Source organism: Nerophis lumbriciformis, linkage group LG34, assembly GCF_033978685.3.
Source record: "Nerophis lumbriciformis linkage group LG34, RoL_Nlum_v2.1, whole genome shotgun sequence".
Taxonomy (NCBI): Eukaryota; Metazoa; Chordata; class Actinopteri; order Syngnathiformes; family Syngnathidae; genus Nerophis; species Nerophis lumbriciformis.
The window spans coordinates 6,046,171-6,058,604 of record NC_084581.2 but is presented as its reverse complement, the minus strand read 5'-3'; the positions used below and the strand labels follow the sequence as shown (position 1 = coordinate 6,058,604).

Below are 12,434 nucleotides of genomic sequence, written 5' to 3'. Positions count from 1 at the left end.
TCAACTAAACTGAGAAAGGAACGAATCAGTTCATGAAGTGATTCGGTTCAGTACGTTCACTCAAAAGATTTGTTCGTTCGAACGAATCGTTCGCGAACGACACAACATTAGTGTGCGTACAGAAGCCGCACATATCTTGTGACTGGGTCTGAACGATGTTAGAATGGATGAAAAGCGAATGTGACGATAGCTCGTAGAGTACGTTAAAGGTTAATTTGTTCAACCTTGGCCCGCGGCTTTGTTTAGTTTAAAATTTTGGCCCACTCTGGATTTGAGTTTGACACCCCTGTGTGGGACAGTATGAATACCAATATTTCGCCTTTAGAGGCAGTATAGAGAAAGGCAGAGAGCCGCAGTAGACGCGGAACAGTAAAGAAATAGCTAAACGCAACATTACATGTAACAAACCTGTCCGCTTTTCCAAGGAATGGAGTGCCCAAACAAAGAATCCACGCGTTGGGGACTCAGTCTTGGTCAGTGTATGTTTTGGTCATTTTATTATTTAAGTTAACAGAAATTGAGGAACAAACAAAAAAAATGATTAGTAATGTACATTTAATTTCATAATGCAAAAAAGGAAATTAAAAAATAAGTTAGTTTTGGTTTAGAAGAGCAAAAACTCAATCTAAAACGGTTTGATTTTCATTTTATATTTCACATTACAAAAAATGTAATCCCCAGTTAACAAAAACGGAAAAACAAACCAAAATGGATTTTTTTTTTCCATTTGCAGAAAGCACAAGTTTTGTATTTTCAAAGTAAAAGCAGGGATAATTACTATGATACCCGTGTGCCTGTGACTTTGGCTAAAATGCCTTTGGAGCCCTACACAGAAATGAGACATGGTACAACAAGGACTGACATCTACATAAATTGCTACTCACATAACAGAAACGGAAAAACAAACCAATACGTTTTTACATAAATCCGACATCGAGACTGTGAGTCGCGATTTTTAAAGACAGCACCGTGGACTGGCCTGTAAGAAAAAAAACCTGTACTATAGTGTTGTATGTTGCGTGATCAAATCCATTTGCCTCCACTTTTATGTGATGTGTGCATAGAGATACAGTATCTGTCGATGTCAGTCCTTGTTGCCATGTCTAAAATATTTTCTGTGTAGGGCTCTTAAGACATTTTAGCTCGTCACATGGGTAACGTAGCATCCCCGCTTTTACTTTGAAAAGAAAAACTTTGGTGTCAGAATATAAAAAACATTATTTTGGTCTATATTTCCGTTTCTGTTTATGATGGATTTACATTTTTGTTATATGAAATATAAAATTAAAATCAAACAGTTTTTTGGAGGTTGTTATTGCTCTTTGACACCAAAAAAGACAAATGTTTTGTTTTTTAATGTTCTTTTTTTGTTTTTTTAAAATAAAGTTGAAATAAGTCGTTTTTTTATTTTAAATTCCCATTCATGAAACAAAAAATAAATGACCAAAACATACACTGAATCAGTCTCAATCCTTTAAAAAAAAAAAAAAAAAAAATCCACCATGGGGCCGAAGAAAGTTGCGAGTACCAGCACTTTGATAAAGAAGGTGGGAAACACTATGGAATTCAATAAAAAACTTGTAGCATCGTACGACTGTACCATTCCCCTTCCTCTCCGCTCATTGCCATCTTGGCCAGCAACAGTGTCCAATTTAACGTCAAAGTGATTCATAATGAATATGTATTTCACATTGTTTTCTGCATGTAAAACAATCACTATTTTCTATAAAATGCGTTTTGTGTTCATATTTTCGGTTGTCTGCAACGGACTGATTGGATTTACATTATTTCTAATGAAAAATTTACCGGTATTTGGTGTTTGTACAATTATATCTTCGTCACACCTTTTAGGGATGTATTACAACTAAAAATCAAGGTACTACTAGTGTACACTCTCATTGAAATTTGTACCCACTTGATTGGCTGGGTGGGGTCGGTCCGATGTGCTCTCTCCTCAGGTGAAAGCCCCTCCCACTTAAAATGCAGACTCCAATCAAAACCTGACAGTTGAATAAGAGAGATAAATATGTCGTACAGGAACAGTTGTGGTAGCGTCGGTGTACCTCCTCGCAGGTCAGAGGAGGCGGCCACGTAGGCGAAAGTGTCCATATTGATGATGTCGATGACGGGGCTGACAACTCTTGTTGGGTCCTGAACAAAAAAGACAAAATGACCAAGTATTAGTAGTAAAAAGACTTAAACTAAAACACCGTTGTGTTGAAAATGATGGTGTTCTGTGTAAGAGGCACACAGACTTTAATGTATTAAACATAACGAGCACATCAAATAACACGTAACTGGGTATGTAATAATTTGCCTATGACTTTTAGGTCAGCTAGCTCCGCCTTTAGCCTTTAAACGGGCTCCAAAGCGGCCGTTAAAAGAGGAACTGGCCAGGATCCAAACATCATCTTTCTGCAGGTTTTGCTCTGAAGGCCCGTCGGCTCTTCACCAGGATGAAAGCAGACCGGAACGAGCGCTTTAATGACGGGGCGCGCCACGATTAGCGTGGTCAAGCAGCAGCCAGGGATGTTAGCCGGCAGGTGGGGCGGTTCTGGACCATTAGCTGGGGGGTCAGAGCCAAGAGGACACCGGCTGTGTTGGTCCACATTACATAGTGTCTTTTAAAAACCACACCATTGTGTAGTTTTTAATTGTGACATGACAATCATGTATTAATACCAGTTTTTAAATTTGGACTTTCTCATGCAGATACAGGAGGAAGATAAAACTACAAACTACAAGTACCGTAAAAAACATTGATAAATCAAGTCAACATCATTTTCTTTAAAGCTTGACTTTTTCATGCATCTCTCGTACTTTTAAGAGCCAATAAGATCTAGAAGCTTCTCAGGCACACAGAGGGAATATTACTTACCTGGATCAATAACACATACATTTCAATGGCAATTTATTCCATTTACACAAGCACCAAGTGCTGGGCAGCGCCGCACCGTGATGGATGACCCTTTCAACACACACACACACACACTCACACGCACACTCACACGCACAACCACGCACGCACGCACACACACAACCACACACCGTAAGAATTAATATATTGTAAATGTATTTAGATTGATGTTTTAGAATAAATGTTGATTATATCAGCAAAAACACTGATTCTGATATGAGATAAGGATGATGGTGATATGAGAAGAGAAAGAAAATAATATGAGAAGCGGATGATGCCGATATGAGATGAGAATCATGTGGATATGAGATGAAAATGATAGTGATATGAGTAGAAGATGATGGAAAAAAAAAATGTTATGATGGAAAAGAGGATGATGGGGATATGTGAAGAGGGCGATGGGGGATAGGTTGACAGTTATATGAGAAGAGAATGATGGTGATTGGAGAATAGGATGATGGTGATATGAAAAGAGGATGATGGCGATGTGAGAAGAAGATGATGGCGATGTGCGATGAGGATCGTGGCGATGTAAGAAGAGGATGGTGGTGATATTAGAATACAATTATGATATAAAATGAGGATTACGGTGATATGAAAAGAGGATAATGGTGATATGAGAAGAGGATTATGGTGATATGAGAAGAGGATGATGGCAATATGAGAAGAAGATGATGGCGATGCGAGATGAGGATCATGGCGATATAAGAAGAGTGATAAGAGGATGATGGCGATGTGAGAAGAAGATGATGCGATGTGCGATGAGAATCGCGGCGATGTAAGAAGAGGATGGTGGTGATATTAGAATAAAATGATGACATGAGAAGTGGATGATGGTGATATGAGAAGATAATGAAGGTGATATGAGAAGAAGATGATGGTGATATTAGAAGAGAATTATGATATGAGAAGAATGATAATGGTGATATGAAAAGAATATGATGGTGATATGAAAAGAGGATGAAGGTGATATGAGAAGAGGATGATGGTGATATGAGAAAAGGGTGATAATATGAGAAGAAGATGATGGTGATATGAGAAGAGGATGAAAGTGATATGAGAAGAGGATGATGTGATATGAAAAGAAGATGAAGGTGATATGAGAAGATGGTGATATAAGAAGAAGAAGAAGGTGATATGAAAAGATGATGATGGTGATATGAGATGAGAATGATATGAGAATCATAACGACGATGAAGTAGTTTTATTTTGAAGGGGCATGTACCTGTTTGATCCTCTGCAGGAGGGGCGGCAGCCAGTCCTTGTTGACCTCACAGTGACTGTCCAGGAAGGTGAGGACGGTCCCCCCGGCAGCATCAGCGCCGCGCACTCTGGACCGGATCAGACCTGCACACACAATAGACCATCTTTAAACTGAGTGGACATAACCATTTGTGGAAGGATTGTGGGTAATGTAGTGCTTGTTTCCATGCCTCTAACCAGCATCATCCTAACTAGGGAGATGAACCTCCTTGGTCTTGTCGGACATGTTGGTCTTGTGAGTGAGTGAGCAGAAATCGATGCAGCACTATGAGACGGGCAAGGAAGCAATCTTTTAACAGGCCCATCACACAGCATGAGACAGGAAGTGACTCGGCACTTCTCTGTCCATGCGTGTGTGTGCGCGTGCGAGCTTGTTAGGGAGGCCAGTGTTGTCTTCTGTTTGAACTAAACGCTCTGATCAATACTCACTGACATGCCGCTCAATGTGTGTGTGTGTGTGTGTGTGTGTGTGTGTGTGACATTGTATTCACGGCCGTGAAAGTTTCACGCTGCGCCGTTGGGCCGAAGCTCAGCCAATTTAAAATCCCATTTCATCCTCAATAAGGCTTTATTTTCTGCATGGGCAGACACACACACACACGCACGCACACAATGAAGAATGGGCGACTTTGTAGAGGAAGGCATGTTTTACAATACACACCACTAACGGTGTGTGAATGTGTGTGTGAGACATACAATATAGTAATATAAGTATAGTCTGCGTTTATTGGCATTAAAAAGACAATTGAGCCAGAAGACGTTAAGTCGTAAACCGTTAACGAGCCAAACTGTGTGTGCGTGTGTGTGTGTGTGTGTGTGTGTGTGTGTGTGTGTGTGTGTGTGTGTGTGTGTGTGTGTGTGTGTGTGTCCTGTAATGAAAGCAGGCAGTGACACGATGTAGGACGTGTTCCTGTCGTCAAACAAGGAGACAGCAAGGTGAGCCAGGAGGAAGGAAAAGGACAAATGCAGCAGACAAGAAAAAGGCCAAAGCATAAACAATAAAAAGGTTCACGGGCGAGCTGGAGCCTATCCCAGCTGACAATGAAAGAATGTTTAGGTTGTGTGCAACAAACATCCTCAACAACATTGGGCTGTTTTCAAAGTTTACAGTATATGGAGATGACTGGCTTTTAGGTAAGTGTATGGTATCATTTACACTTTGTAAAAATCATTACTTATATTACTGGCAAATATGTGATATTGTAATTTGAAGGTGATAGTATAGCCTTCACTCACTCAACTTGGCCAGAACATCACTATAATGTTGCTCATTTTCAAACGACAAACGTTTTGAAGCGTACCTCCGGCGTGCTAAAAAGTCGGTTTCATTGTCTGGCTCGCACTGGAGGAGCTTCTATATTACCCAGAAAATGTGGCATAGATTATTATAGTTGTGTGCTGCATGTTCCACAACATAGCAAAACATCACAGGTTGGAGCACGATGCCACGGATGTGTAATATACAAGTGTCTCCATGATGACAGCCGGTGGTGTGCTCACCACTGTTGAACCTGTCATCACTTGTGCAATCATAGAAAAGTACAACCAAATGCAGTACACTGTCAGTACCTAAATGTTGCATTCAAAACGCTCGGAATAGTGAGTGTGCAGCCTCAATATTCGCCATCTTGGCTAAGTAGCGTAAGGGGAGGGGCAAACTTAGAATAAAGGTGGCTGAGGAGCAACCCCTAGCAATGGAAATTATTATAGGGAAATATTGCGATCGTCATTACCGATACGTGGAATAGATTTACACTGTCAACATTCACATCTTCAGGAATGAAGTACACAGTGTACACAGTATACTTATTGAAGTGTACTGAAGGAACATCTTCTACAAGTCTTGGCCTCTTCTCCTTCTTTACATCCTCAAGCTGTCTTTTCAATTAGTGTATTACAATCATTCACCTTCTATTTTTACAAGCATGGCGGCAGCCACGATTGGATTGAAAAAGAAGATGAGCGTTAAGAGCGTACGAGGTGCCGCAGCCACATTTAGCAAGATGAAGACACTTAAGTGCTTGTTGGTTTGTCACGCTCTCCCAGTACAGACATTTTAAAAAGGGTCACATCGTTACTTTGTTCTATTGAAGACATGCAGCTCTTCTTCTTCATGCGTCTTGCGCGTCCTCTTGCTAACGTTTAGCTTGTTAGTGTGAAGCACCAAGAAATACATCATCTTGATAAAAAGACACACCTTCTCTCTTGCTGTTGTGCAGACATTTGACTTTGGGCAGTTTGGTGAGAAGCTGGCAGTCACTTCCTGAAACAACACAAAGACAACATAATTGCCACTCATTGAATTATTCTTATTGGACACATTCATAGTCTAATTAGGCTAATTCATTATTCAAATAAACTACAATGAGTATTAATGAGAAAGACTGCAGAGCTGCTGTCAGCATCATTTTCATTCTTGACATTATTGAGGGACTGATGTACATACTGTGTGCTGTTCTGCACCAAGTTGATCAACAATACTACTATTAAACTGCAGTACCAGACTAAACAATAGTACACAACTTAAAACCAGTGAAGTTGGCATGTTGTGTAAATCATAAATAAATACAGAATACAATGATTTTACAAATCATTGTGTATCAACCTATATTCAATTAAATAGACTGCAAAGACAAGATACTTAACGTTCAAACTGGTAAACTTTGTTATTTTTTTCAAATATTAGCTCATTTGGAATTTGATGCCGGCAACATGTTTCAAAAAAGCTGCCACAAGAGGCAAAAAAGACTGAGAAAGTTGAGGAATGCTCATCAAATAGTTACTTGGAACATCCCACAGGTGAACAGGCTAATTGGGAACAGGTGGGTACCATGAATGAGTATAAAAGCAGCTTCGATGAAATGCTCAGTCATTCACTAACAAGGATGGGGTGAGGGTCACCACTTTGTGAACAAATGCGTGAGCAAATTGTCGTACAGTTTAAGAACAATATTTCTCAACGAGCTATTGCAAGGAATTTAGGGATTTCACCATCTACGGTCGTAATATCATCAAAAGGTTCAGAGAATCTGGAGAAATCACTGCACGTAAACAGCAAGAAAAGCAACATTGAATGCTTGTGACCTTCGATCCCTCAGGCGGCACTGCATCAAAAAGTGACATCAGTGTGTAAAGGATATCACCACATGGGCTCAGGAACACTTCAGAAACCCACTGTCAGTAACTACAGTTTGTCGCTACATCTGTAAGCGAAAGTTAAAACTCTACAATGCAGCCATTTATCAACAACACCCAGAAACGCCGCCGGCTTTGCTAGGCCCGAGCTCATCTAAGATGGACTGATGCAAAGTGTAAAAGTGTTCCGTGGTCTGACGAGTCCACATTTCAAATTGTTTTTGGCAACTGTGGACGTAGTGTCCTCCGGACCAAAGAGGAAAAGAACCATCCGGACTGTTATAAGCGCAGAATTCAAAAGCCAGCATCTGTGATGGCATGGGGTGTATTAGTGCCCAAGGCATTGGTAAGTTACACAATGCTGAAAGGTACATACAGGTTTTGGAGCAAAATATGCAGCTGAGATAGGTTCCAGCGCCCCCCGTGACCCCGAAAGGGACAAGCGGTAGAAAATGGATGGATGGATATGTTGCCATCCAAGCAACATCTTTTTCATGGACTCCCCTGCTTATTTTAGCAAGACAATGCCATGCCACATTCTGACCGTATTACAACAGCGTGGCTTCCTAGTAAAAGAATGCGGGTATTAGACTGGCCTGCCTGTAGTCCAGACCTGTCTCCCATTGACAATGTGTGACGCATTATGAAGCGTCAAATACGACAACGGAGACCCCGGACTGTTGAACAACTTAAGCTGTACATCAATCAAGAATTGGAAAGAATTCCACCGGAAAAGCTTAAAAAATTGGTCTCCTCAGTTCCCAAACGTTTGCTGAGTATTGTTAAAAGGAAAGGCCATGTAACACAGTGGTAAAAAAGCCCCTGTGCCAACTTTTTTGCAATGTGTTGCTGCAATTAAATTCTAAGTTAATGATTATTTGCAAAAAAAAATTAAGTTTCTCAGTTCGAACAACAAATATCTTGTCTTTGCAGTCTATTCAATTGAACATCAATCAATCAAAGTTTACTTATATAGCCCTAAATCACGAGTGTCTCAAAGGGCTTCACAAGCCACAACGACATCCTCGGCTCAGATCCCACAATATAAGTTGAAAAGGATTTGCAAATCATTGTATTCTGTTTTTATTTACGATTTACACAATGTGCCAACTTCACTGGTTTTGGATTTTGTACAACAAACTACTTCACAATTCTTAGCCCATTTAAACCATTAGAACCTAAAAACAATAATCTTACTGGACTAACAACTTTCAACATTCTAAAACAGGGGTGTCAAACTCATTTAAAGTTAAAAGTTAAAGTACCAATGATTGTCACACACACACACTAGGTGTGGCGAGATTATTCTCTGCATTTGACCCATCACCCTTGATCACCCCCTGGGAGGTGAGGGGAGCAGTGGGCAGCAGCGGTGGCCGCGCCCGGGAATCATTTTGGTGATTTAACCCCCAATTCCAACCCTTGATGCTGAGTGCCAAGCAGGGAGGTAATGGGTCCCATTTTTATAGTCTTTGGTATGACTCGGCCGGGATTTGAACTCACAACCTACCGATCTCAGGGCGGACACTCTAACCACTAGGCCACTGAGTGGTATTTTAGCATAGGGGGCCACATGGAGGAAAATCTATTCCCAAGTGGGCTGGACTGGTAAAATCATTGCATGAAAACTTAAAAATAAAGACAACTTCAGATTTTTTTTTTTTTTTTAAATAGACCAAGCACATTCTGACAAGGTGCAAATCATAATGTGTTTTTTAAACTTGCATGTTGCAGTTAATAGTATTCTATCTTCATTTGCCATTATTTATACTTTCGGAATAAATGATGTGATAATGTTCATCAGTCAAATAGGGGCAACTGACTCTGGCAGAGTTTTGAAATGCTCCCATTGATGTTCATTTTTAATCTATTAGAATATTAAATTAATAATACAATTCAATTACAGGATGATATTAATGTAATTTACTCAATTTCCTTAACTGCTGTACTAACATCATGTGGTTTATTCTGTACATATGTATCATCATCTTCAACAAAACTTGTAAGACTGATTTCAATAATCACAGATGAAGTCAGAAGGGGATACAAAATATTCCATCATATTTATGTGTGCCCAGAAAGTGTGTCCGCACTCATAAGTACAACACGAAATGTACAGATGATCAAAAGCATTTATTTGGATAGAAATGTCACAGGTTACATTACCAACAACATCTTTGACAATCAAGGCATCATTTTAACGATCCGCACTTTGTATGCTATCACTAATAAGCAGCACAAGTACATAGCGTCCAAACATGGAAGTGCTGCCTCTATATTAACATGGCACATAGCTCCGCCCCCTCTCAAGTTATGGCCGCTCTTGCAGCAGGGTATACAAAGAATTGCTATTTTGACATTCCAATGGACACATTTAGAACAGCAGTTCTTTCATTCAAACATTTCAGCTAATTTTTATACTTAGCAAACTTATCTCGCGGGCCGGATAAAACCAGTTTGCGGGCCGTACGTTTGACACACCTGTTATAAAAATTTTAGTTTTTCGAGGAAGTCTACATTTTCTGCAGTAATATTCCTATTGATCTTAACAATTCACATTATTAATTCCATATTTTGGAACTGATTCCAACAATTCCAGCATTAAAAACTCAATGAAACATCCAGGCTATCAATTTTCCACATTTCAAAATATTTCCATTTTCCAGACCAAAATAAAAAAATACCACTTTTTCACTTCCATACTGGAGCCATTAATATTGACCGATACCGATATTGATACGATGCAATATTAACACGAATCCTAGTACATACCTTTTATTATAATGTAGTGTGCAATGTTAGAAGAAGTTTGATCAAGTGAAATTACACTGAAAAACAGTGGTGGGTAAGAAAAACTCTTAACCTTTTGACGGATTTGCTTTCTTTGAATTGAAGTGGAGTCATCGTTTTGCTTTTGGCAACACCTAGTGGCCACAATAATTCATTAAGTTAAGCTCATGACGCAGTTGTTTAATGATGCAGACACGTTTGTTACTGGATACCTTCTAATATCCTTCTGCCTTGGAGACTTTGTATGTGTAAGTCATATGCGACTATGAACATTTTATACTTGTTTATATTAAGGACACTTATTACTAGGGTTGCCATCCGTCCCTTGAAAACGGATGATGGTGATGAGTGGCCTCAGCTGCACAAGTGGTGCCATTGTTCAGCGCTGTGCTGTGTCCCAAAATGGATGTCTCTTTTCACCTGACTTGTCGACCTGACGCAGCTGCTGTAGACACGCCCCTTCATCTGTGTGACATGTGACCTGGAAGAGTGTGTGTGCGTGTGGTGCGTGCGTGTGTGTGCGTGTGTGTGTGTGTGTGTGTGTGTGTGTGTGTGTGTGTGTGTGTGCGTGCTCACCGTCAGGGCTGAAGTCGTCCACCAAGATGATCTCATGGATGAGATGAACAGGAGTTCTGTTTAAAACACTGACACAGAAACAAACATGTCATGTGACAAACAAATAATGCCTGAATAGCAAACACACACACCTGCACACACGCACCCACTGTTGAATCCATTATATACGCACTGCACGCCTTTGGAAACAACATATTGAAAATGTCAAGCCATGAAAATGTATAACGTGTAGCCATGGAAAAAAATATTTCATTAAAGAGCAGAATTGAGACATCAAAAATTCATAAGTTGTACTCCAGCAATGTGAGAAAATGTCTTTTCAATATTTCTACTCCTCTGATAACATTAGGGCAGGAAAGGAAGGTGCAAGAAAAGAAGACAGACCAATGGGATTTTTGTTAAGGTCAAAGGTTGTCAAAGAGAACAGACAAAGATTGGATCCAATGCAGAGACAGAGGCTTAGACAGAGGGTTAAAATGTTAAAAGATTTGGACATATTTGAAGTGTTTCTGACCACACAATTGATCTACAAGAAAGGCTGGCAAAGCTCTGGCCGGTGCAATGTATGTGAAAAAACACCTTAGTGCCGCCGCTACCACCAAAGCCAACAACACCAACGGCTTCACTTCGCTGCCGAGCAACCATGAGCACGACAAGAAGTGGAACTGGACTTAGAAGCGTTAATAGGAACTCTACAAAAATGAGGTACAAAACAATGTCAATCATCTCCATGAACAGATTATCAAGGATGTACAAAAAGATGTCACAAATCTCCAAAAACATTATCAGAGCGCACAAATAATGTTGTGATGATATGATGGAAATGAGAAAGTTCAGAGAAGAAATGAAGATTCTCAGTGAAGACAACACCGCATTGAGACGGGAAATGGAGAAGCTGAAAGAGGAGAATGCAACATTGCGCCAACAGTTGCATGCCAAGCAGACAGACAACACCCATTGGGAAAACAGCAGTGTTATGGAGAACATAAAAAAGGAGATAGCAGTAGTGCGCCAACAGTTGTATGTCATGCACCAAGATAACACTGATTTGGAGAACTTCAGGGAGGAGATGGCAGAATTGAGACAACAGATCAATGCCAGACAACAAGACAAAACCAATCTGAAGAATATCAATGTTTCGGAAAACATCAAAGAGGAAATGGATCAGTTTACACAACAGAATGATCATCATTGCAGGGCTGTCTATGAATGTTCTCATTCATTCAGGTCATTGTCATCTCATCGATCGCAACTGGACTGTTTGCTTTGCCTTAGAAGACGTTTCGCCGCTCATCAGAGTAGGCTTCATCAGTTCGTGCTCATAGACTTAGATTGGTCAGATCTAGTCTTAGACTTAGATTGGTCAGATCTTGTCCAACGGCTGGTGCCAATACCACAGGACAGATAAGATTGGCGTTTCCGGTTTCCTGTTTCTCATGAGAGACTGCTCGCTGTTGGTGCGCAAAAAGCTAAGTATTATCTTTCTATCTGTGTGCTTCTTCAAACCCTGTTTCCATATGAGTTGGGAAATTGTGTTAGATGTAAATATACAATGATTTGCAAATCATTTTCAACCCATATTTAATTGAATGCACTACAAAGACAAGATATTTGATGTTCAAACTCATAAACTTTTTTTTTTTTTTGCAAATAATAATTAACTTAGAATTTCATGGCTGCAACACGTGCCAAAGTAGTTGGGAAAGGGCATGTTCACCACTGTGTTACATGGCCTTTCCTTTTAACAATACTC

The 12,434-nt window shown here is 40.0% G+C and overlaps 1 protein-coding gene across 6 annotated transcripts in view; it reads right to left on the bottom strand.

Moving 5' to 3' along the window:
• Positions 1 to 12,434, bottom strand: part of galnt14 (UDP-N-acetyl-alpha-D-galactosamine:polypeptide N-acetylgalactosaminyltransferase 14 (GalNAc-T14)) — a 191,905-nt gene that overhangs the window by 19,247 nt on the left and 160,224 nt on the right. For all 6 annotated transcript variants that reach the window (XR_009811593.1, XM_061929190.1, XM_061929191.1 and 3 more), the window contains 5 exons: positions 10,682 to 10,749; positions 6,378 to 6,443; positions 4,143 to 4,264; positions 2,064 to 2,151; positions 1,916 to 2,000 (listed from right to left, as the gene is read on the bottom strand). Coding sequence is in view for 5 of the 6 variants with exons in the window: in XM_061929190.1 (XP_061785174.1) it covers positions 1,916 to 2,000; positions 2,064 to 2,151; positions 4,143 to 4,264; positions 6,378 to 6,443; positions 10,682 to 10,749 (429 nt within the window). In the remaining variant the exon portion in view is untranslated. The remainder of the gene's footprint in view (positions 1 to 1,915; positions 2,001 to 2,063; positions 2,152 to 4,142; positions 4,265 to 6,377; positions 6,444 to 10,681; positions 10,750 to 12,434) is intronic.